This window comes from Falco naumanni, chromosome Z, assembly GCF_017639655.2.
Source record: "Falco naumanni isolate bFalNau1 chromosome Z, bFalNau1.pat, whole genome shotgun sequence".
NCBI lineage: Eukaryota > Metazoa > Chordata > Aves > Falconiformes > Falconidae > Falco > Falco naumanni.
In genome coordinates, this window is record NC_054080.1 from 58,078,245 (window position 1) to 58,103,826 (window position 25,582).

General features: G+C 40.3%; 1 protein-coding gene across 3 annotated transcripts in view; it reads left to right on the forward strand.

The window, feature by feature from the left end:
- Positions 1-15,099: 15,099 nt before the first annotated feature.
- TNPO1 (transportin 1) overlaps positions 15,100-25,582 on the forward strand; it is a 59,590-nt gene continuing 49,107 nt past the window's right edge. The window contains exons 1-3 of one of the 3 annotated variants that reach the window (XM_040579286.1): positions 15,100-15,334; positions 15,542-15,655; positions 19,419-19,494. In XM_040579286.1, the coding sequence (XP_040435220.1) occupies positions 15,551-15,655; positions 19,419-19,494 (181 nt within the window). In that variant the 5' untranslated portion in view covers positions 15,100-15,334; positions 15,542-15,550. The other 2 variants (XM_040579287.1, XM_040579288.1) reach the window with 2 other exon arrangements.

Genomic DNA, 25,582 nt, shown 5'->3' on the forward strand with positions numbered 1-25,582 from the left:
TTATTGTCAATAATTGAAGGTGTGCCAGTGACATGCAACAGGGGAAGGATTTTTTATTTGCTTGTTTTTTAAAGGGTAGAACTGGTTTTCCATTATTTTCATGCCTTAATTATGTTGCAACTTTGATTAATTTTGACCACAGAAATTAATTTTACCTGTTAATTCTGTTCCAGAATCTATGAACATTTAAACACATCTAAAACATGTAGTATGTTTTGATCACCAATTCCACTTCTTTCCGCTCTTTTCTAGTACTGATTTGGATAGTTTAGGTAGGTTTTCTATATGTTGATAGACTTCAGATATATATAATAAAGTATTACTTATTATATGTCTTCTATTGTTAGATATCTTTTTAACATTATAAATATATTCATATAGCTATAGAATGCAATTCACACTGAAATTGTATCTATTTTTTAATCTGTCATTGATAGATACATACTTGTGTAGATTCAGTGTTGCTGGGTACATAATTGTTAATGTGTGTACACGTGGATGCCATGGAATAGGGCATCTTTTAATGGTATGTTATGAAATAAACTTTTAAATGTCACTTTTAGCCTCTAGAAGGTTGTCCTTTGCAAACCAGACTCCAGAATGAAAATTAAACAATTTAAAATATTCCCTGATCATTTCCTGTGTACTGAATTCAAAATACAAAATTCTGAAATTTTGAATTTGCATATATTTATATGTATGTAAGTCAAATCTGAAATGAGACATAAAATCAATAAAATTGATGTTTAAAGGAAACTTGGTCTTTAAATATTGAGTATAAAATAGAAAGTTACTCTTAAATTATTCTTCTATTAAATTAATTTTGTAGAGCATTTTCTACAAGCCATTGTGAGATACCCTTAAATGTTCAAAACGTGCTGTTTCTGATGAGCCTGACGTTAAGTGCATTAATTTAAATAATAGATCAATGCTAAATATAAAAGCAGAGGAAAAGGCAAGAAAGAATGGTTTTGGCAGGGAATAGAAAATAGGTAGCAGTTGAGTAGGTACAAAGACAGAAGAAAATTCTTACTGTATTAGAATCCAGAAAGGACATTTGCAGAAATGATGGTGAGGTACCAGAGACCACGGTTTCCAAACCTAGTTAGTGGTTATATGATCAGCATCAGTAACTTCTGGCATCCAGGGTCATGTGCTTTCCTAACGATGCAATAGCAGAACCTTACATATGGTTCCCAGCTTTCCTACTGCATGTTCCCTCTTCAAAGTTAGCGTTGTCCAATGCTCACACTTAACCTTCTGTATTCATTCATGCACCCACAGAAGCTTACTCTTAATTTCAGACGTCAGCTGCGTCCTTTGTCCTGTACACACCCAAATCCTGAACCTTCACTTTGAATAAATACAAAGCGGAACCTTGGCTTCCCCTGTGTGCATGTTCTTATTTGATCATGTCTTGGTCTTCCTGTATCCTGAACCAGAAGTGCTGATCTGCCCTGACGGCAGGTAGAGCTGTTCATTATTGTTGAATGCCAGTGGTGGCTGCGATAGTTCCAAACTGTTTACACAGGCTTTACAGGACCTAGGACTTACTAGAAGTTACTTGTGTTGCTTGTGTAAAAGCAGTGAGACACAGAACCTGTGGCTTGGTTCAGTATTTAACATACCATGGAAGCAGACACGAGTGGCTTGTGCACTAGAGTTTGGTTTTCTTTTATGAGAAACAAGGAAAAATCAGTAGCAGACAAGTGTGGAGAGGCAAGAGTCTAATTCTCATCAGAAACTAAAAAGCACAAGTCTGGTTTTTATACCAAATAAGCTAAATCAATGCAAAAGTCCAAATAGATAGCTGTGTTTTAGTCTGGTTTATATCAGTTGAGCCCAAGTCAGTTGCTCGGGATGGGGGGAGCATAAGCCAACGTTGAATTGAAAGAGATTGTTTTGCACAGGATTTTCTGAATTGATGTATAGGCAAGTTTAAGCTAAATTAGCCTAACTTTCTTGTGCAGGCAAGCCCTGAGCTACTTGGCTGGAAATCAGGAGTGACTTCACTGCACTCCGTTAGGTATGTAAGGAAGAAGTAGAAGCTTCATTTGTTGAATCTGGCTTGTAAGAAGTAGTTCAAAGAAGATGAGGTTTGAATGGAGCTTTTGAACAAATGAGAACCAACTGCATTAACAAGAACACAAGTGTCATGTTATTATAGTCTTTGCTTGTGTGTGAGAAACCAGTTTAGCACAAGGCTGAAAACACTGGAGTCTGAGGCAGTGGTGCTTTTGGAGCCCCTTGGAAAAGGAATTAAAGTAAGCCAACTGATGAGAGAAAATGGTTGGTGTAAAAAAAATTAAAAATGTATGGTTGTTTCATGATGCTCAAAGTGTATACACTAGTGCAAATATGTGTGTGTTTGTTAAAATCTTCTAACCTTTTGTATGTAAAAATCCAGTTTAGGCACGCTACCAAGTGACTACAGACACCTTCACTTCCTAAATCCTCCCCCTCTCTGTAGAAGACTTTCTGTGGTCTTCCTCTGTTTCTTCATTTAACTGGGTAGGATGCTATAATTTCACACAATTCTTCTGGAGAATACCCTATTCTCCCAGAAGAGAACCCGATTGGTTCTCTGAGCCAATGAGTACTTGTAATATGTTTTACAATTTATGGTGAATACATGCCTTTCAGTTTAGCAAGGAAGCATATTTTAGGTTAGGCACTATCTGTTCTAGTGATTCTCTTAACTTCTTGGTGATCACACAGATTCAGAATAGCAAACAAAAATTAAGTACAGCACAGTTGGCACTATTCACAGCTTCCTTCATTTGCAATGTACGTTTCAAGGTAGGCTTTATTTTGTCTGCTGATTCCATTTGCAGTCTTTTAGTGGGTTGGAAAAGACGATACTGATAGGGGAATTCTGTGAGAAAGAGGTTAATCTTGCATGTAACCACTTAAAAGCTTATTTTTTTAGTAATTGTACAGCATGTTTGAAGGATGAGGTATGTAGCTTCATATATTTTTTTTCTAATCTAAAAGAAACCTGGGTTTAGTATTTTTTCCTTTTTAAAATAGGGATTTTTATATTGGTGCATGAGATTGAGAATGATTATACGTTGAGATTACTGCCCTTGCTTTGTTTCCTTTACCCTAGGTAACAGGACTAATGGATCATAGTGAGGCTTTGATAACAACAGCTCCACTGGGGTGGGACTCTCCCTTTTTTTTTTTTTTTTTTTTTAAAGATAAAATAAGTTAGTGCAGCCTTTTGAGGATCTGCTGGTAGGTTTTGCTGTGGATAAACATATTTCAGGATGTTTCTAAATTCAGAAGTAAACCAGATTTAATTGGAAATAAGGATGTTTTAAAACTTCTTTACCACACTTATTTCTTGAAGCTCTGGAGAAAGAGTATACCCCTGAAAACAAGTAACTATCCTAAATTATATGAGGTCATACAAGTTTGGTTTATACTATGATAGAAATTTTAAAAGTTGGCTTGTAAATTATTGGTAATCTGAGTTGCTGTTTTCACAAATAACACCTGATACTTTAAAAATATTTGGTTCTAATGTAAAATTCTACAGCTAGACAAATAATAGAAAACAACATTTCTATTTTTCATCTAGTTTTTCTGATGCTCTTGTTTTATCAGAGGTAATAGCAGAAGTCATAATGAAGTGTCAGAATTGAGAGATCTGGTGACAAAGTGATAAATAAGGAGGTGAGGTATTATCCAGTATAGGAGAACTTGTTTGTAATGTGATAAAACATTAAATCTGTCAGAAGGAGTTATGGAAAAGGTGCTATGGTGTGTGCTTTTGTGCTCTGCAGTATCCCTTGTGACAACTTCCGTGGAGCTCACAAGAGATACCTCAAGTTCAGAGGAAATTTAACAAGATGTCTATTTAAGATAATAAAAATCATGACATGGTTGCGACCATATTGCATAGATGAATTATCTCAGCCTTGCATCTAGGAATACCTGAATGAAGGCAAGCAAATGTATCTTTTCACTTGAGTGAAGTTTAGCTGTCCTGTCTACACTTTCGGTAAGCGCATATTAGAGAAAACTTGTTTATTATACAGATGTCCTTTAATATATGATTAGTCATAGGTGTGTTTGGGACTGAACTCTGCTTTCCTCAGTTAGACTTTTAAATTCAATTTTTAAGTCCTGAAACAAATAATTAAATTTTGAGTTTGTCTTATCCATGCTAAGCAACTTTTAACACCATTGGTATGCTGTGATGGTAGGGCTAAGTTTCGCAAATTTATTTTTTTAATTGTATGCGAGATGCCATTTTAAAGCTAGTACGTTGTCAAATGCTGTTTTGTTATTGAAGATAATTTGGAAGAAATTTTTGAAAAATAATTAAAAGAAAAAAATTGGCTGCCACATCATGTGGAAAGTAGCCAAATCTTTTTTGCAGCTGACTATATTTCATAGTTAATACTGAGTTACAGCAGTGCCCACTAGTTTCACATACAAATTAGGGCTCTAACACATCAGGCAAATGTAACAAAATAATGGCCTTTTCTGCATATGGTTTACAACCGAATTACAAAACAAAGGATAAGTGTTCTACAATAGGCAGATAAAGGGAGAATGAGAGCTATGAGAGAGGCTTAAGATATCTGTGAACACTGCACCAAAGGAGAATTTCCACATGAAATGTGAGAAATGACAGAAAGTATCTAGTAATTTTTGAGGGGTTTTTTTGAGTGGTCTGATTTAAACAAACCTCAAAAAAAAATGCCTTTTGTGTTACTTTTTTTTTTTTTAAGAGCAGCATAATGGAAAGCATGCCACAAATCAATAAGTTGAGCCTCAAAGTGAAGACCATAAAATCAGTAGTAGGAAAAAAAGCCCAGATTATGCACAATGATAATATATAAGAATTGATATGTGGTACTGAGACATTGATTTATTCATGTCTGTAGAGAGTTTAACCTGTGACTGTGATTTCAACTCTTCATAGTTTTATGTTTCAGATAGTGGTTATTTTATTATTTTAAGACAAAGTTGGTATGTAGAATGCCAGCATATTTATTTAGTGGAGTTGGTAAAGCTGTTTGCAACAGGGTTTTATTTAAAATGTATTGAAATGGCCTTAAAGTTATTAAATTACCTGTGCACTTAAGGTAAATTGAATTATTTTAAATTATAGTTTCTCCACTAAATAAATTTCCTTTACCTCTGGCAAGGGAAAAAGAAAAGCAAACCTTTAAAAGCCTTGAAATATTTGTTTTGTATTGGTTGCATTATTAGTAGCATTTTAAGGGAATTACTTTACACACGTAGCTATTTCATAAACTAATGTTAAAGTATTTAAATGCCTAAAATATTGAAAACTTACAACTCAAGAATGACAATGAAACTCATCATTCAAAAACTCATCGTTAAGATTCATCAAATTAAACTTTTACAGGTTCAGATTCCTTAAGTCTGTCTGGCTTTTCTAACCTGAATGTGTAATGTACCTTTAATATTTTTTTTTTGTACTTTTAATATTTTTTTTTAAATACATACATTTAAAAATTGTTTTTATGTTTATTCTTTTTGGCATGAAATGCTGCATTCGAACTAGAACGAGGTAAAGCAATTGCTAAGGAGACTGGTATCACTTCGAATGTCTGTAATTTTTGGCAAAGGCTGCATTAACTCCCCAAAGAATGTTACCTGATTATTCATTTATGCAGCAGTCTCTATCTGTTCTGTGTAGAAACAGTAACGTAGCCACTTCAGTGCAGAAGCTTTATTATGGATGCATTGCTTGCACTTGGACTTGCTTGCAATTTCTTTTACAGTCGTTCAATATTGCTTCAAAGCTGGTTTAACAGATACAGTTGTGAGAATGCTTTTTCAAAATAAAAGGGTAGAAATGAGAGAATACAGTAAGAATTGAATCATTATACATTTTCAATTCCTTCCTGTATTTGTGCTTTTTTTTAACCAGACAGTGTAATTCCACCTGTCTAACTGGAATTATTCAGTGATCTCTTAACACCTGTTGCTGGAAAGGGTCATGAAGAACCGTGTAAAAGAACTATAGGCTTTCTTTTGTGATATCTATTGGCTTCAAGCTGTAGCAACGTGAATATCTTGTTTAATTGAAAGTCCAAGACTTCTTTTAAATCTCATCGTCAGACATCAAGTCCAAGAGCATTTAGAATATGACTGAATATGCTGAAACTGAAGAAGCAGAAAAATTATTTTGTTGAAACATCCATTTGTATTAAGTAGTGTTCATCTATTTATTGAAATAGTCTTCACTGCTAAGATTATGCTATTTTCTTCACAGATTATCTGGCAAGTTTTATTGTTCTGGTGAGATGAAAACTGGAAATTTTCTAAAGGAGTTTTTAATACTGCTTTAATTTCTGAGGATATTTCTGTATTCTTTTATGTTTGCCTCACATAATTCCTTCTGAGTTAACGTTGAGGTACTGGTATCGTACTGGTTTTTATATTAAACAATAAACAAATCCAGCTCATTTTTGTTTGCCGTCTAAAAATACTGATATTCAGAGGAGGCAAAACCATAATGTGTGTGCAAATTCCTCTGTGTATTTATATGCAGGAACAATCTGGGGGTTGCGGAGGGGTGTCTGTACCTCTACCTTTACCCCTCGTTCTTTTTTACCCTCTTCTTCATCTGAGGCTTGAAAGGCAAAGAATGTCTGCAGTGATCCTTAGCAATCTCAGTAAGATCAAATAAGTCCTATTTGCTTGTTTACCTTAAGAATTTTGCTTCTTTGATTAAGGTGGCTAGGGCATCATTCCTTTTGTTTATGTGTATGGTTGGAGCAGTTAATTCCCCTCACTGCTAATCACATGTACAGCTTTTTTTTTCTCTTTTGGAGGCAGCTCCTTTCCAGATGAGTAATTATTTGCTCACCCTTTTCCAGGAGGATGCAATTTCAGAATATTTATCTGACATTAGAGATTAGAGAAGGCCAAATAACTATAGTCAGGCTCACAGGATAAAAGACTGAATTCGGTTTCTCTCTGAAGCTTTTAAAGTCTTCCATTCATGTCACTACCAATTCATATAGGACTCCCATTAGTCCCTATGCAGCACAGATACCAGCTTTCTGGAGTCACACAGGGACTAATATAAACCCAAATACTGTCACTTCCTTGAGACCTTAGATAAGCCACTTACTGCAGTAAGGAAATTCATCAGCCATCCCAGGAACAATATACTAGCCTTCTGTTACAATGACCAGCAATGGTGGTTTAGCTTACAGTATTGGTGTCAGTATTGCAGGTATCACCAAAGCACCCATGTTGCCACCAATGAGAGATCTGACTGTGGTAGTGTCACTGGCATGTTCTGTATGTGGATGTTTCAATACACATTGAGTATTCAGGAAAAAACAGGAAGTAGGTGAGTGTGTGATTTTGAATTCTGTACATCCTGGATGCAATATCTTTTGCCATGAAGTAAAAATAAAACCTAATCCTGGCTAATCAGTTCTTAGTGTTCCCATTATCATTTTTGCCTTGACCCCTATACTGAATTCCTAATAATGCCTGATGAATTTTGACCTGAGGAGACTCAGGTTTTTTGAGACCTTTGTGCTCATTTATTTACAGTTGGTGCTGGTGCTTACTGTGAAAAGACAGTGGTCTGATTTAAACAGTGTAAAATAACTAATTTAATGATTTACAACAGAAGGTAATTAAAAGCAAATACACAAAATTAAACTTTTTTTGCTTTACATTTGTAACTTTTTTGTCCTCAATAGATCAGTCATCTCATTTATGCATCAAAACATACCTGCAAATAAATACACCATTTGTCTTGTATTTGTTACTTCTTTCTGCTAGCAGAAGGACCTCAGTACCTTTACATATTCTGTTTCTTATTTAATGAGATTCCTAATTTTTATGTTTTAATGTAAAATATACCAAAGATGTTTCTAATGCATAGTTATTATTTATGAATGTTAAGATGGTGTTGTACAAAAAAAGTACTTAAGTTGGTGAAGTGTTTTACAGGGGATAGATAAGTGATTTATGCCTTAAAATTGGTTGGTTTATTAAAGTATGTATTGACTACAGTTAGAGAACCAAGGATATATTTTGGTTCATCATGGTGCAGATTTTTCAAAGTTAGCTTAAAAACAGATCACCACTTACTTAAATAACACTTTTTCAGTAATTGTGAATGACTTAATTTTTAAGAAGCAATGCACTCTTTTCAGAGCCAAGAACTTCCCAGATTTGACACTACCCCATGATGAGGTGTGCTGTCCTTTGAATTTGCGGTGGTGTACTTCTTAATTGTTGGAACAGGAGATCACTTCCTCTCTGAATGCTTTTGAGAGAGAGAGATGTTTACCATATGCCTATGTCATCAGACCTCCCCCTTGTGTGTCAAGGCAGAGTCATTGTCAGAGGATCAGGCACCTTGGAGTCTCATTCAATTACTTTCCTTCCAAGGTTTACAGGGGCTAGGCCACTTTGTCAGACAGGACGTAGAGATAGGAATCTCAGCTGTGTTTGTTGCTTTGTTTTTAGTAATTTCTTCTAGTTGACAAGGATGAGCACATAACTGAACAAAAGTAAATGCTAGAGTTTCAGGGAGCTTCACAGCCTTACATCATTCTCTTCCATGGATGTGGATTTTTCAGCTATAACTTAAATGTTAAAATTTTATCTGCTACTTTTCTCAGGTGTTTTCAAAAGTCTCAGTTCTGATGTATTAATGCGGAACAGGTTCAAAAGCTATGTAGCACTTGGTTTTGTCTCCATCTTGGTGCAGCCTGAATCGTCAGTTACAGAAACTTAAGTTAAACCAAAATCCTGCAGCAGACACCAGCTGTTTTGCCTCCTACAGCTAAGAGAAAGAAAACTTAGGGAATTGAATAGGGTTCATGTGCACCTGACACTAATCTTACTTGGAAGACTTTTAAGCTGGCAAAAAGCACATGCTGAATTACAGGCATGAGATTTGACAGCAGAGATTTAAGTAAGACTCAATATCCTCAAGAATGACCGCTGCCTTTGCATAGGCATTTATCCCTTTGGAATAGACTTGGCCTGTTACAGTAATGACTGTTACCTAGGGCAGAGCATTACACTTTCACCTCCCAGTCAATACTTAATCTTTATTTTCCATGCCTTCAAAAATCCCTCTCACATTAGGCAATTACAGAGGTTCATATGCTTCATATAGGAGGGCTAAGTAAACTACTGTGGAATTTGGAGAAAGAAGTGTGTGTTCGGGAGGGGGAAAAAAAAACCCCAAACCCCACACAAAAAAGCAGAGTGGGGAACGTTTTTACCATTTTAGAATTCAGCTGACAGATCTGCTATCTTATGTCACAAATTCAGGAGGTGGTGATTTTCTCAAACAGTTCTCCATTCAGTTTCAGATTGTTTTATGACTGCCAGCATTAAGAACATGTACTGCTATTTTAATATCTAGCATGTGTGATTATAGTGGGGCAAATCATTAGCAAGACGGGATCCTTTCACTTGGCATCTCTGGCTGTGGAAATGAAGCAACAGCAAGTTCAATGCGTCCAAATATATCCTTGTGCAGACTACTAGTTGATCAAAGGCATTTTAAATCCAGGTATCTTTGCAGTTTTGCACTAGTGTCTACCACTTGTTCAGTCAGCTGGACATTTAATGAATTGTGAGAATGGTGTTTCATCCTATCAAAGTGGGATTCAGAGGACTCCTGATGGTTTCCAAATTGGTGAAAGCTTTACAAGTTTTTTGTCTCTACTGCCTGACAATGTCATGTATCTATTTGAACCCAACAACAGCAATAGACTTGGGTTTCAGTTCTAACTTGTACACAGGCCTGTGCTGTGTGTTGATGTTTGTAAATCAAATTTGCATTGTCTTGTTCTAGAGAACACTGAATGTTAGTGGGTGCTGTGGCCTGTCATCCATTTTATCTGCAATGGTGTGGTGGTTTCGCACCTTTGTCAGTATAGAAACTATATTGCTGTACTCTTTCCTTGGATGCATGAGCAGCAGAGGTATTCATTAAATAAAGAAGGAACATACTTCTGTCAGAAGAGTGGAGTTAGCGGCTGTCAGGTTATCATACATAGTATTTCATCTGCTCTGTGGGATTCCACAGGGCAGGCTTTTACAGACATCTGCAAAAAGAAATACTACTCTTCACCTTTGGGAAAAGGAACAATGAAAATGTGGACAGTTGATATCATAACGATGAGCCAGAACAGCTCTCCCTTTCTCACAGGCAACAGAGTAGCAGATTTCTCAGCAGGAATGTTGCCATAACTGCAGGTACTCTCAGAACAAGTCCATCGTCAAGCAGATGGAGAGCAAATCACATTACAGATTTACTTGCTTCCAGTATTGAAATATCCAGTGTTCTAGAAAATTTGAGTTCAGCTTTGTTACAGTGTGTTGTACTATGGGATCTATTGTACACATATACCACTTTCAGTATGATATACAACATGAGACAAAACCAATTATAGCTGTAATTGTCTTGGGAGGGTAGGAAGCTAGTTTCTTCAGCTTCTTACACTACTGCTAGACATACCAGCTGCAGGGAATGAATGACAGTAGGAAGTGAAGGTCAATTAACTACCCAAATCTGAAATTGTGTTATCTGAAAGCCCATACGTTTGCTACTTTGAATGTTGCTATTAAATTGTGCCTTACAGATAGAAGAAACTCTATCCATAGACAGAAGAAAAAAAGTTCTTTTTTAAGGTAACCTTAACCCTACCAATGAAGCAAATTCTTGGTTTGGTACATTACACAAAACGTTTTACTTTAGTCCAAAGCTTACTGTTGGATTTGCCTTGCCTTCGGTTGGGTGGATTTCCTGCTGGTATTGTGTTAGTCAACCTTTTGTCATCCTCTGACATTGAAGAACTCCTAAAAAATGTTTTTTGTGTCCTTAATTACTGGAAGAAGATTCCACTCCTGCATATGGGAACTTTAATACCATTTGTGCAAATTTCACCATGAAGTCCTGCGTTCAACAGAATTGTACTTGCAACAGTGAAACTGTTGCATTAGCCACCAAGTAGTAAGCTTACAGCCTGTTCTGACTAATGTCCAAGGAGTCTCTACGAATACAATGTTGAGATCCCATCTTAAAAAAATTCTTCAAAACTTTCCTCAGACTTCAGTTTAAAACTGTCCTTCTACCTTAGTACCCAAACAGCTCTGGAAGAGTAGAAAATTAATTTCCTATGCATTTCAGTCATGGATAGAAAATCCTTTCAGACTGTCTTTCTATCCGTCTCCTCAGTAACCTCTCTGGTGCTTCACAGGGTCAAACTGTCTTCTTCTAAAGACTATTCAAATAAATCATTGTGTAATAAATATTAATCTTATGGCTGAACTCAGGAAGACTGCACTAAATATTTTAGAATGGGTTCTCTGATATGCTAGATGTGAGGTGTTTAAATGAAAGCTTAGGACATGTCTCAAGGTAGTTGGCATTGCAAAATAATACAGCAGTAGCTATTCTCCATGAGCTCCTTCGCATAGACACTTTTATTCTGTATTATGTGAGCTTTTTCTCTGCTCAGTTTAATTCACATTAGCCTAAAATAAGAGGGTTTACACAGAAAGGTATTGTGGAATATCAGATGTTTCCTCTGTGCATACACACCTGCTATACACAGAGGTACAGACAGACACTATAAGTAGCCTGCACGGAGAATTGGAAGCCTAGATTTTAGCAATGGATTGAATAATCGATTCCATTATTAAATACCTATTTTACAGGTAGCAGTGCCTGAATTTTGTGACAAGAAGATAGCTTATTATAAGTCTTTCTAAAAGAAAAAATATCTAATATTACCAGTGTAGTACAACTACAGACTGGAAAAAAAATTCTAAGTGGTAAAGTGGCTGAAAGTATCTAATAATTCTGAAATTAGGGCATATTTGAGAATTAATTTTGATTAGAGAGTCATTATTTGAAATGTGTTTCAAAACCGTAGCAGCAAGAAGTGGTACTTCCTAATGATACAGCTTGGAGGCTATGGCATTTGAGGGATGGGACATCTTCCTAGTAGTGCACATCTCTCTTCTGTCTGCTTGTTGGGAGGGATTTGCATCCATCCATCTCCTATTTCTCTTTTTAGTGCACTGAAGCTGCTGGAGGGGTGGGGAGGGTATTCTGTTATGAATCTCCTCTATTTGTACATTTGTCTGTTAACTCTCCATTATTATACAGGTTGCTGATTAGAAAACGGTTCTTAATCCAAGTTCCTGTAATACTTTTTATAACTTAATGGAAAGAGATTAAAACACCTAGCACCAAGTACACTCTAATGTGATAGTAAGGACACTTTCCAGAAGAAAGATTGGGTTCATCACCCTAGGAAGATGTAAGAATTGAAGCGTGCCTCGTGCATTCAGAGCTACTCTTCTAGCTAGTGGATTTGGAATAAGTTAGCAGCGCTACATATTGTTGCCATTCCTTTTGTCTCCTTGCATGACAGATGCCATGTATGTGTCATTTCAGCCTGATCTAATGGAACATTCTGTGAGAGAAAGGGAAGAATGTATTGGCAACAAACCCAAAGATAAGAAATTTACTTTTTGTGGATACTCGAGCAGAACATGGCAAGGTGTGTGGAGAAATTAATTAAAGATTAGTGTTTGGGGGGGATTTTTGATTATTTATTTTTTTAAATTGCACATTGTGATACCCATGGATTCTGGCTAGTGCTTGACACCTGCAACTTGGATAACATAGAAACCAAAGATTAGCCTCAGCATTTGCACAAGGCTCCTGATTTCAGTGAACTTCTGTCATCTTAACATATGTAGGTGAAGTGTTTCAAATTTATTTCTGGTGCATTCTGCTGATTGAGTGGGGTTGAACCAGGCTATCTTATGTTTTGAATGGTAGCTTTCCTGCCTCTGCCTGGTACTTCGTTTAACATTGATTCTGATTTCTACATGAGAAGATTTTTGCTTGAGGGAAGAAGGTAGTAGAAAACAAAGAGGCAGAGGATACAGAAAGAAACAATTCTCTTTTTTTTTCTATAATGTTCTTTGATTTCAATCTGAAGTTTTCTTCTTGACTCAGTTAAATTATTTTCGTCTGTCCTGCTTCCTTACAGAATTTATAGGTTTGTAGATGCATAAGAATAGCTTACAGGTAATGGTCAAGAAGAGAAGGCATCCAGCAAGATGAGGGATCTACTTTGATTTCTATATATACTGAGTAGTTCCGAGTGGCAAAGGATCCTGTATGAAACCTAAGGAGGAACCTATCTTGGGGGATGATCATCTATAGGCATTTAAATGTCCCCATTAATTGTAGCAACTCCCATCCATACTCTGATTTGTACGTCTTTTTGTCTCCTTTGCACTGCAGAAAGATCTTACCAGGATTTGATTCTGGTCACAATCATGGAAAGGAAAGCTATGTTTTTCTTAGTTATGGATCCGTGGCCTGCTTCTCTTCCTGCTCTTTCTTGTTCTGTCTCAACCTTCCTTTGTGGTCTTTTCCCTTGTTACCCATATTTAATGTTATTTTTGTCTAGTGCACTTGGTTTCTGATAAAATCAGACAAATGTAATCCTTCTGTATAATTTCTGAATAGTAACTTCTGAAGCTCTAATAAATTTCAAACAAACTTGACAGTGGGCCCAAAGTCTCAAAGATAATCAAGTTTCTACAGCCTTCCTGGTAAGGCAGCATTTAGGGAAATGAGGTACAAATTGGCGTGTCCTTGATTTTTTGGACCTCAGCTTTCACCTGCTCCAGCTGTGCAAGCTTCACTATGGAGAGCCCTCCTACGCGTATGGTATGAGCCATGAACATCAGTTTTAGTGGCCTGAGTCCACATCCTTTGTTTTGACTCTTTCTTGTACTAGAGGGAGACTAGTGGAGATTCACCCTGGTCACAAAAATGTCTTTTTTCATTGTGCCCATCCTTTCCTAGTAACTGGTGGCATGCCTTCACACACCTATCTTTGGTGACTCCATCTTGCAGACATTTTAGTGTGGCAAGCTCTCAGGAGGTGTGCTGCTTTAGTAGTCTGTCTCCTAAACAACCCTGTGATAACTGTGGCAATTGGTTAAAGGGAAGAGCTTAAGAAACATGTCTCATTTCTTTTTTTTTTAATAAGTTGGTTTTGTTCTCTCCGTTGGTTTTGTTCTCTTGTGTGCTGTGCTGCATACTTCTCTGCTGTTTAGCAGGTTTTTGCTGCTTATTCCAGCATGCATGCTTTCCTGACCCATCAAGTAACCCCTTTCACTGTCCTCATTATCCAGATATGTAGATACTCTAAGTACACTGCCTGTCTTGTTGCCTGGGAGGTGCCTTTAGCTGTTTTGTTGGAGACTGTGGTACTAATTTTGTATTCTTCAAGAACAGTGGTTCATAGTAATAGAAGGAAAGTTGGCTCAGGACACTTCTTAAAGGCACCTGTGGCTGGACAGCTGACTGTCAGCATTAGGAAGGTGAGGCACACCGTTGGGAGTCACCAATGTTCCCTGTCCTCAACACCTGTGATGTGCAGCACACATACGCAGTCCTATACTGCAGCAGAAGCAACAGAGCATGAAACTCATTTTCATACAGTCAAGCAAGATGCTTACACAGAGACTAGAAGTTAAGACCATAAAAAGCCAAGGAATTATTTTTTTTCATATTTTAGACCAATTTGAAGTGGTGTGTCTTCATATTTTGTCCATTAGCGTATCAATAAAATAACATTAAAATTGTCATATATAGGTATGTAAGGCGTATGTATTTTATATATATATAAATATATATATATGTATCTAAATTTCTGATTATGACCTGAGATCTCCCCTGATCCATTTTGAGGCTAAAGATAAGAAACACTAGCTATGCAATGCAGTTTCCTTTGAGTTCCCCCCACCGTGCCTTCTTGTGTGGTTGGCCTTTCCCTCTTTACGCGGGTAATGGGGAGCTGCGCAGACAGGCTCCGCACCGAACCCAGTCCCGCAGAGCTACGGCAAGCGGCCACGCAGCTACCGCGGCCCTGCCGCCTGCGCCGGCTCCGCACCGCGGCTGCCCCGCCGCTCGCTGCGCCCCCGCTCGGGCCCGGCGCAGCGGTGCACGCCCGCAGCTGCCCCAGGGGGCCGGGCCGGGGCCGCGCTTCGCCCCGCGTCTCTCGCGGCCGCGGGCGGTGTCCCTGTGCTCGGGCGCGGGGCTGCGGGTTTCCCGCCGGCCGGGATTGAGGGGCCCGCGTTTTGTCGCCCCCAGGCTCCTGACGGTGTGGGACGCAGCAGGGACAGGCTGACGACGGCGCCGGCGGGCCCGAGGCGGTCCGGGCGGGCGGAGACGTGCCCGGCGCTAGGACCCAGGAGGACTACAACTTCGCCGTGACTCAGGCTGCTCGGCGCGCAGCGCGGCGGGTGGTGACGGGAGTAGGTGGGTGTTGTCCGTGCAGCGGCGGGGCCGGGCGGCTGTGGGGCGCTTGGCTGGGTGCGCGCTGCGCGGCCGAGAGCCGGGGCGGGCCGGGCGCCGCGGTGCCCATTCCTTCCCTGCGGCCTGCCTTCCTTCCCGCCCCACCGCCCCTCCCGGCTTGGGCCCTGCCGCTCCGCTAACCGCGGCCGCCTGTTGTCTGGTGTTTTCCAGGGAACCAAGATGGAGTATGAGTGGAAGCCGGACGAGCAGGGGCTCCAGCAGATTCTGCAGCTACTCAAGGAGTCCCAGTCCCCGGACACCACCACGCAGAGGGCTGTGCAACAAGTATCCTTGGCCGAGGCCTGCGCCGCGCGGGCGGGACGGGACGGGCGGAGCGAGGCCGCAGCGGCTCGGGCGGGCGCTGGGTAGGCCGGGGGCGGCGGGCGGGGGGAGCGCGGCCTGCGCGGCGTTGTGTCGGCGCTGCGGCAGGCGGCGGCCGGGCCTGCCCGGGAAGCGCCACAGCGCAGTGGGACGAGCCGCAGCCGGAGCAGGCAGCCGTGGCGCGGCGTTTGAACGGCCGAGGCGGCCTGTGGGCCGCGGGGCCGCCTTTCCTGCGGCGGGGCCCGGGCACCTGTTGCGAGCCTGGAGCCAAGGGCCGGGTTGTTTGGTGGGTTTTTTGTTGTTGTTGTTGTTTTGGTTTTTTTCTTTTTAAAGCCCAGGCTCTGGCGCGGCTCCGCCGGCGTCCGCCGCTTTCCCGGGTTGCCCCGCGCTGGGCCGCCGTCAGCGCCCAGCCCCCCCGCCGTGGCGGGCGGGAGTGCGGCCCTGGCGGGTCCCGCCGAGGGGCTGGGGGTGGCCCGGGGAGGGCCGGGCTGAGCGGGCGGCGCGGCGCGGGGTACCCGTCGCCTCTGCGGCACAGCGGGGGCGAGCAGCGGCCTTCTGGGGTAATCCGGCTCTGGGATTCGAGGCGAAAGCCGTATCTGATGTGGGGGTGTGCCCCTGGCGGAGCTGCTGCCTGCAGGCCCTCGCTGGCCTGCTGGCTCTGTCACTGCGCATTTTGTTACGTTGTGAGGATGCTTCTGCTTGCCTAGAAGCCCGAGCCGAAAATACTGCTCGTTACACTCGTTAAAATTCACGGGAAGCGGGTAATCTCTGTATGTGGCTTCTTGTGCTGCGTTGCAGGGCATTTGGTGTTGTGTTGTGGATTGTTGGGTTTTTTACCCCCTAGGTGTCTCTTGATTGTAGAAGTGATGAAATAGCAAGGCTTTAAGAACAAAGACTGAGTAAAATAAATCAAACAGAAGCATAGGTCTTGAAAAAGAAAGCCTCATCTGCTGTCTCCTGCTCCTTGAGCTAGCCATATAAGCACTTTAAAATATCTGGAAGTCATGATCTTCTATGAAGCATATGAGTTTATCATCTTGATCCCTTTTTACTTAAGGCACTTGTGTGAAGACCTTCACACAAAGCAACAGAATTTATTTAAGTAGGTAAGAATACTTATTTATGTGTCCGTATAGAGATATTTACATTATCTTTACAGTTCAGCTTGAAGACATATTTGTTCTACTTTCATAGCAGATGCGGTCAAGCTTAGGAAGGCATCTGTTTTTATCTGAATGATGTAGGTAGTTTTCATCTCAATCATCTTGTTCCTGCAGATGTGTTTCAGACTTTTAAGATGCTATTGCTTCCTTTGAAAAATTCAAAACAGAAGTGCCCGACTAGGTAGAAAGTGTTCTGATAGTGCCCCCAACTTAAACTAGTGCTCTTTAATATTTAAAAAGAAAAGGGTTTACAGCAACAGTGTTTGTAGCGTAGCTTTGATGTAAAATTATATTTTAACGCTCTGCTTCAAATAATACTATCTGGTTTGTTTATTGAAAAATAAAAGTGTACATGTGGGATGGGCAATATGGTTCATGCTATCTGTCTTGAAGATGAGTAGAAATTAATTAACAGAACTTTTTTTTTCATTCAATGTTTGAAATTCTTTTTAAATGGTAGTGGTAACTCCCTGCTGTGCTGAGATACCTATGTGGGCATTCAAGGTCCTCATATACTGGCCTGTAAAGGTTAGAGATGTGGTGTGTTTTTACCATTGTATTATACATCAGTTTGGGAGAATGTTCTAATATAACTTGACTGGCCATGTCCTATAATTTAAAAAATAAATATATATGTATATGGCCTTTGAGACTATTTCCACAAAAAAATTGTGATGGTTGTTGTATTGTAGAATCCTACTTGGTGGTGAATAATGGTTTCAAATCTAAAGTACTCTCAGCTGATAATTTTTCATAAAATCTTCAGTGTGTTGATTCTGTCATGCTCTTCCATTACGACACTATTTTGGCACGTTTGGGTCCTTAGAACTCAAATATAACAAAGTGGGGAGTATAGATTAGCCAAAACCCTTTGTTAACAGTTATGAATGCTTAAGGTTTCAGATGTTTTTAAAATTAAGATGCTAGATGTTTCTTGGAGTAAAAAAGAAGTGGGTGAAGAAGTTGTTAAGAAAATATGGCTTATAAGCTGTTCTTTGATTCCTAGACCAAGTAAGTGTTTTGTCATTAAGTTTCTGTTAAATACTGCTCTTCCAGTTCTTTCTGCTCACTGCTTCTGCTGCTTCTTGTTTGATCCATGGTTAGTTGGTCCATTGATCCAACTGCTAGTAATGTTCAACTGACTGATTTGGTGATTATGTTGCTGAAGCTTGGACAACAAGAAAAAAATCTTTGAAATGTGCTATCTTGCTACTTGGCTGTTCCTGAAGGAGCTCTTCGGCTTAGCAGCTTTGACAACAATCTTTGGATATGTAGTTTTTCATTTCTTGGGGCCATATAGAGTGTTCTATATTATTTTCACTTACCTTGACCATCCTGTTTACATTTCATCTCCTGTGTGTTACACAGAAGAGGAGCTTGTGTGATCAGTATGCTTTACTCTCTTTATTGAGGGCAAGCTTCTCTAGCAAAGTTAGTACTTGATACGAACAGCCTAAATATCTAAAAACTAAGTTTCTTAGTCTTTGAGACACTGGCTGTTGGTTGTTGGGAAGAAGTAGATCCTTTAGAACTGGAAGGGATTTACTGGGCCATGAAGTCCTAACGTACATGTATTTGACTAAAGTTTAGTTGGTTTGAATGGTTGCAGATTTAGCTAAACAGCAAGCAAAATAACTGCCTATGGGACAAATGATGTTACTACTTCTAAAAGTAATTTTTTTTAATGTCTTGATTGTTTGCCATACTGATGATACCTAGTAGGTTTAGTAACTTAGAACTGATACTGCACTGACTTAAAATATTGTCAAGCAGAGTACCTGTTAGTACCAGGGCATGAGAACAGGATACAAGGAGAACGCCAGATCACTGCACTAGCCAAGCAGTGTCAGAATAATGGGAAATTTGAGGCAGATGTAATGACGAATTTTGGGAAAAGCAACTACATACCTTCACAGCTGTTGATAAACGTAAGGATTCTTCCTGCAGTTAAGGAGCATTTTGTCATTTGTTTTTTTGTGTTGTTTTATGAGGCTGTGGATGAGCATGAACTTCTAGGTACAACTGTCTGTGCATTTACAATTAAACAGGTTCTCACTGCTGAAAACTCAGGCTGTGGCTAGTTACTATCATAAAGAAGTATGTGTCTACTGTTAAAATGAGTCACTTATCAAAATCATAGCTGTTGTATTTTGGTGCTGAAATGCTTTTATTTATTGTGGAGGGGAAAGAAAGATGTATTATGGGGATTATGTCTCAGTAGATTCCTTAGGTTTGGCAGTCTTGTAAGCGTAAATATTGAAATCCAAAGCTGTACAGAGGAAGCTTTTTTGAGTGGCTTTACAAATATTTTTAAGGATCTATTACTTTCTGTGTCTGTCCCTGGATTTACTTTTTTTTCCCCAGATTTTCCCAAAACTGAAAGGTATTTCTTCAGTAAAAAAATTACAGAAACTGGTTTTAGATTGTTCATACTCTGCAATTATAAGCTTATAGTTACAGCTGGTTGAAGTGACACAGCAGTACATAACGCAATAATCTTTGTATCCAGAAAGATAAATGTTGTGTGTGAAGATTCAGCTTTCCTTAACAGTTTCTCTCTTCAGAAACTAGAACAACTCAATCAGTACCCAGATTTCAACAACTACCTGATTTTTGTTCTTACAAAGTTGAAGTCTGAAGGTAAGTTCTTGAGATGTTTACTGTTTTATGTTTTTGTTTGTTTGTTTTTGTTTTTAAATTTACTTTATTTGGTTTGAAAGAAATAGGAAGCTGATGCCTATGGTCAGTTTGCTGGTTGGTTGAGCTCCATAGTCATGTAGAATTCATGTATGCTCTTGGAAGTCTTTTTGGAAAAAAAATCTGGTAACTTAATGATGCTTGTAGTTTCAGCTTTGGAATAGAATCCATTCTGAATGACCTGTGAAATCTTCCCAGAAATGTTGGAGTGTCATACCTCTGTTAGACTGCAGTGAAATTGTGGAATAACTTTTATGAATCATGACTACACACATAATAGTACATGCTGATAAATTCAGTTATGATAATGATCTCCCTAGTAATGAGACTGAAATACTTTGGAGATCACATGCTAGAGTTGTCCAAAGATTATGTCTATCAGAATCTTCATTCTGAAGGCTTAATTCGAGTAAAATGCAGTTAGAAATCAACTGGCTACTTACTGTTGTCTTTTTCTTATGGATGTTAGTACAAACTGTATATGGCATACTATGTCGCCTTTACTAGCTGGTAAGTTCAGACAATTCCTTAGTAATGGTCAAGGTGTGTGAAAGACTTGTCTTTTTAGTGTACTACAGCCACTAATTTATGAGGTTCTTGACAGTGAAAGAAATTTGTTTCAAGATCTGTTTTAGCACATCTGGCTTCTTTATATTTGTTTCTAATTAATGTGTTCAATTGATTGGATTGTTTTCTGGTTATTTTTCTTTTTCCTTAATATCCTGCCACTAGTGCTTTATGTGCCTTCTAGTGTTTCACCTCTGGGTTTCTGGATGCTTGCTTTTTTCCCTTTGAATTAATTTTACCTACATGTGGCCCTGTAACATTCAAAGAATCTGTAAGAACATTTATCTTAACTAGTGTTTTGGTTGTGCTGTCACCTTACTTTGGAAGGAAGGAAATGGAAAGGGGGGAACAAAGTAGATTTTCGTATTTGAAGGGGAGAGTGTTTTTGTCCTATGTTGGAAGTCTCCTGATCATCTCCAGGGCCTTGGGGGAATACCTCAGATTTGGGAGAGAAAGCTTTCAAGACCTAAATCAGCGAGGATACTGAACTTTTGAGCAAGGTGTCAGTGTAGATACACCATGTGCTTTAAACCATCAACAGAAAAATGAAAAGCAGAGCAAGACCAGTAGTGGGATCTGGAGTCTGTACAAACGATGTGAGGAGAAGGATGTTCCACTTTTTTCCCCCACAAATTTGTTTTTAAACACTGCCTTACTTGCTAATTTCCCCGTTTTCATTCTATTGACCACTTGAAGTTCTGGATACTGTTCTGTGTTTAGCAATGCATCAGAGTCTGTCTTCCCAACAGATCATCTTAGATTATCCAGTAGTCTTCTTTTACCCTTCTTAATGTTTGGATACATAGAGTGTGTTTGCGTGGCAAGGTTCTGGTAGTGGGGGGCTACAGGGTTGGCTTCTATGAGAAGACACTAGAAGCTTCCCCCATGTCCAATGGAGCCAATGCCAGCTGGCTCCAAGGTGGGCCCACCACTGGCCAAGGCCGACCCCATCACAACGGTGGTAGTGCCTCTGTGATAACATATTAAGAAGAGGGGATGGAGCTGAGAAATATGCACCAGCAGAAGAAAGGAGTGAGGCTATGTGAGAGCAACAACTTTGTAGATACTAAGGTCAGTGAAGAAGGATGGAGACAAGGTGCTCCAGGCACCAGAGCAGAGAGATTCCCCTGCAGCCTGTGGTGAAGACCATGGTGAGGCAAGCTGTCCCCCTGCAGCCCATGGAGGTCTGTGGTGGGGCAGATACCCACCTGCAACCTGTGGAAGACCCCACACTGGATCAGGTGGATGCCCACAGGAGTCTGTGACTGGTGGGAAGCCTGTGCTGAAGTAGGTTTGCTGGCAGGACCTGTGAACCCATGGAAAGAAAAGCCAACACGGAAACAGGTTTGCTGGCAAGACTTGTGACCCTGGTGGGGACCTATGCTGAAGCAGTCCGTTCCTGAAAAATGGCACTGGAGCAGTGTGTGAAGAACTGCAGCCCCTGGCAAGGACTCACATTGGAGAAATTAATGGAGAACTGTCTTCCATGAGAGGGACCCCATGCTGGAGCAGGGGAAGAGTGTGAGAAGGAAGGTGCAGCAGAAACCTGTGATGGACTGACCATAACTCCCATTCCTTGTTCCCCTGCGCCGCTCAAGTGGGAGGAGGTAGAGAAATCAGGAATTAAGTTAAGCCTGGGAAGAAGGGAGGGGTGCGGGGGAAGGTGGGTTTTTTTCTGATATGAATGATAATATTTTTAATTTCCCCAAGTCGAGTCTGTTTTGGTCGTGATGGTAATTGCTGAGTGGTGTCCCTGCCCTGATCTTGACCCATGAGCCTGTTGTTATATTTTCTCTCCCTGTCTGTTGAGGTTGAGGAGGAGAGTGTTAGAGTATTTTGGTGGGCACCTGGCATTCAGCCAGGGTCAAACCACCACAACACATCAATCTGTTTGGAATTGGATGAAGAGTAGGAGATGCTAACTGTTGCAAAATGGTTGGATGAAGCTGTTCTATCTGAGGGGGAAAAATTAGGATCTGGCAGATTGAGGGGGCAAGAAAGTTGGGGAGAAGTGACAAGTTAATGTCTAAGAAGAGATGTTTCAGATCAGACTGCACTGATACCTTTCATAGCTACATCAGGTCTTTTGGAGACTGCTGAGAGGCAACTGTTGCTTCAGACATGCTCTTGTGACATATTTAGAGTCATAATCTTTTGTCCAAAACCATTATTTCCTAACTTAGTATTTCTAGTTCAGGAAACTTGCAGAATATTGAGGGTGCCATAACTGAGTCTGGTGTTCATGCTTTTCATATTATTTACCAAGTTCTAAATACCGTGTTACTTCCCTTGTTAGTCCTACCCAAGCAATGATGGAACACTGTTGGTTGGATTTACTTTGAATCCAACCAACAACCCTCTGTCATCCCTTATTAGTCCTACCCCAGCATGGTAGAGAGACCATTAGATCTGCTGTTCAGTAGCTGCAATACTCTTGCAACTTCTTTTGGACCAGTAAGGGGAAAGCGTGATGGACTCATCAGGTAGGTAACTGTCTTCAGTACAACTGGGAAAGTATTCTTTCCTTTCCCCTCCTGAAGAAGATTCACTTGGCACTGTCCTACAGTCTTGCAAAGTTTGTTGACTAGGGGAAGGAACTTCTGTGCTTTACACCACAGACTAAAGCATAGATATTCATACTTTTGGAAGGTCACACTTTTGTTATGGCCATACTGTCTCAGCAGAAGGAGCTGAAAGTAAGGTTCCAAGATCACTGCCAGTTTATTCAATAAAAATTAATGTGTTTTGATAGTGCATGAGAAAGAGAGATTGGTTTGATAGCAGGTGGGACTAACCCTTTGATTCAGTTTCTGCCACTGTTGAAATCACTGCTGAGAAAACTTTGCTTAAGGATACGTTTAGGTAACAGCTCTTCAATGTGGGAATTCTGTAATGGTTCATTGAAGTGTGTGTTGAATAGCCTCATTGTACGGCAGTGGAAGTTGTACACCTCTGCAGGCAAATAACTTTGCAAGCAAACTTTTATTTGCAAGCAAATTACTTCACTTGCAAAGCTGGCTGTTCCAAGGCCGGCCTCTAAGATGCATAGGTAAATTTTATGTGTAGGGAATTTGCTTTGGTTTAGCGCCAGAGAGACTGCTTTTCAGTTGCAAAAAGTAGTAACTTCATTTTCCCCCCAATGTTAGCTGCTTCAGATTTCTGTGTCTGAATGCTTGTGACTTGTCGGGTTTAGGTCTGCTGTGGTACTCCTGCAAGTACGTGGTAGTTTTCTTGGTTTACAATTATGTGGGCCTTGTTAAGCTGTCAAAGCTTGTTCCTGGAAACAGATGTTGCCCTGCTAACATTTCATCTGTGAAAATATATGGCCTGGCTTGCAGCTATGGCATATACGTGCCCTAGCTTTAAGTGCTTCCTTTCTTTTTCTGAAGTAGTATGCATTTCTAAAGATAGTGCTGTGAATTTGGATGAACCACAATGTTACAATATCACAGAATATAAATGATGTTGAGGAAACAGCATTCAGTCCTGGAAGCCAGACAGTAGGTGGGCTGATGGAATAAAATATGATCCCAAGCCATTAAAGATTGAGGTGTAGGTCTCTGGTATGTGCTTCTCAGGAGGCATGGTGCTCAGAGGTCTTGCTTAGGTGGGTGAGATGGAATCCAGATTAAGATCTGAATGAAAGAAGCTTGGTTTTACTAATTTATCTGTAAATTAAGATATTACTCAGATGCTTTGTTAGGTGTAGCTGTGCCTTCTTGGTTCAGTAGGTATAAAACCTCACAGACAATATAGCGGCACTGCCCTGCCTTAGTGTTGGTTTCATGGTTTTGTTTGAGTTCTCTGTGGTGGTTTTTTTTTTTCTGGTGTCCCCTGAGCTGAGCTCAGAATTCTGTAGGCTTCTGTATTTTGTTGAAGAGCTGTTTTGTGGAGTGTTTTGAGTTCTTTGATTGCTTTCTGTATTTTGTGTGGTTGACTGAAACAGTCCAGCACTGCAAGGGAGTACCAGCTTTGCCTCTTGTTGCTTTCTTTGCTTGCCTTCAGCTTCCCTTCCTTGTCCCAAGTCATACATTTAGATCCTCCTGTCCTTGTTCGTGTTTTTCTTCCATAGTCCCAAGTCTGTTCCCTTGATTGAAAATACAAGAAAGTATTGTCCCAATTTCAGCCTTCTTGCTGAGGCCAGTTCTAACCTTTAGTGAAGGTACGTTGGAGCAGTTGTCCCAAGACATCTGAAGACTGAAAGAGGTGTGAGGTCCTGCTCTGCTATATAGGGAGAGATGAGTGACTCAGATTCACTGGTTCCCCAGGCTGGATTAAGGTGAAATGGCACCAGGGCCCATAAACACGGGGTCTTTGTTCTGGGCTCACACATTGAAGTGGCAATAATAACACTTGGCAATTATCAGTAACTTACAAGGGTAAGGTCTGCATTTCTTGGGAAAGAGAGGTATTGAGTAAGAAAAGGAAAGGAGCAAGAGAAAGAGACAGTAAGGGGATGGGTGGGTGGGTGTAGCTGACAGTCCTGGATCCAGCATTGGTCTGGCCCACGGGGAGTGTCTGGTGCAAAGAGTCACCAGAACCTTTGGGGAGTCCCCCTTTACATATGGTCTTTCTCCACCCCTGACATGCCTTCTCCACTTCTCAGGTAAGTTAGCTCACATGCGTAGTTAACGGTTTCCAGGACATTCACCTTTTGAGGAAGGGGATTCATGAGTTGGGGTGCACCTGCCTCTGCATGGTGACTTTGCCTGCCTGCATGTCAGTTCGTCCTTATGATGCTGCCATGTCCTCGGCCGGGTGGCTTGGTTGGTGCGGTGATCCCTGCAGTTGCCTCACTGCTTGAGAGAAACTTCTCAGCCCAAACTCTACATACTTAGTTCCTTCTGGGTGTTACAGCAGGTCAGAGGAGGGACCTCTAGGTGTCATAATGCAGACAATTCATACTGCAAGCGTAAGTTGAGTTTGTTTCAGACCTTGGTGACCGTAATGAAGAAACTCCTGAAGTTGTCTGTAGCAAAGCCTTGCTTTGTTTGTACCTTCTTTAGATAAATGTTTATAAGATCCCATTTATTCCCCCATCTAAAATAGACTGACAAAAAGAGCATTCTTCTTAATTCTTCTGTTTTTTCCTTTTGTGGGACAACTTTGTGAATTGCCTAGTATTTTCTTATTTTTAGCCTGGAATTACTCCACGCTTCATCTCACACAGCATCCTGAATTTTTGCAAATGATAGATCTGGCTTGCATTAAATTACCAAAAGATGGTGTCCATTGTCATTCACCAAGAATACTCTGTAATCTTCAGAAATTCAGTTTGTCAGTTAGGGTGTTGGGTGTGATGACTCTGTTGTAAGCGTGCTGTAATATTTTGTTGATGCGAGGTTGTATGAGCATACTGTGTGAGGATAGGCCTTACTTGCATCAGCAAAGACTACTCTGTTGCCTTCTGGTAACATTTCTCTGTTCAGCTGTAAGGAGAAACTAAACTGAAACTTTGTAATCT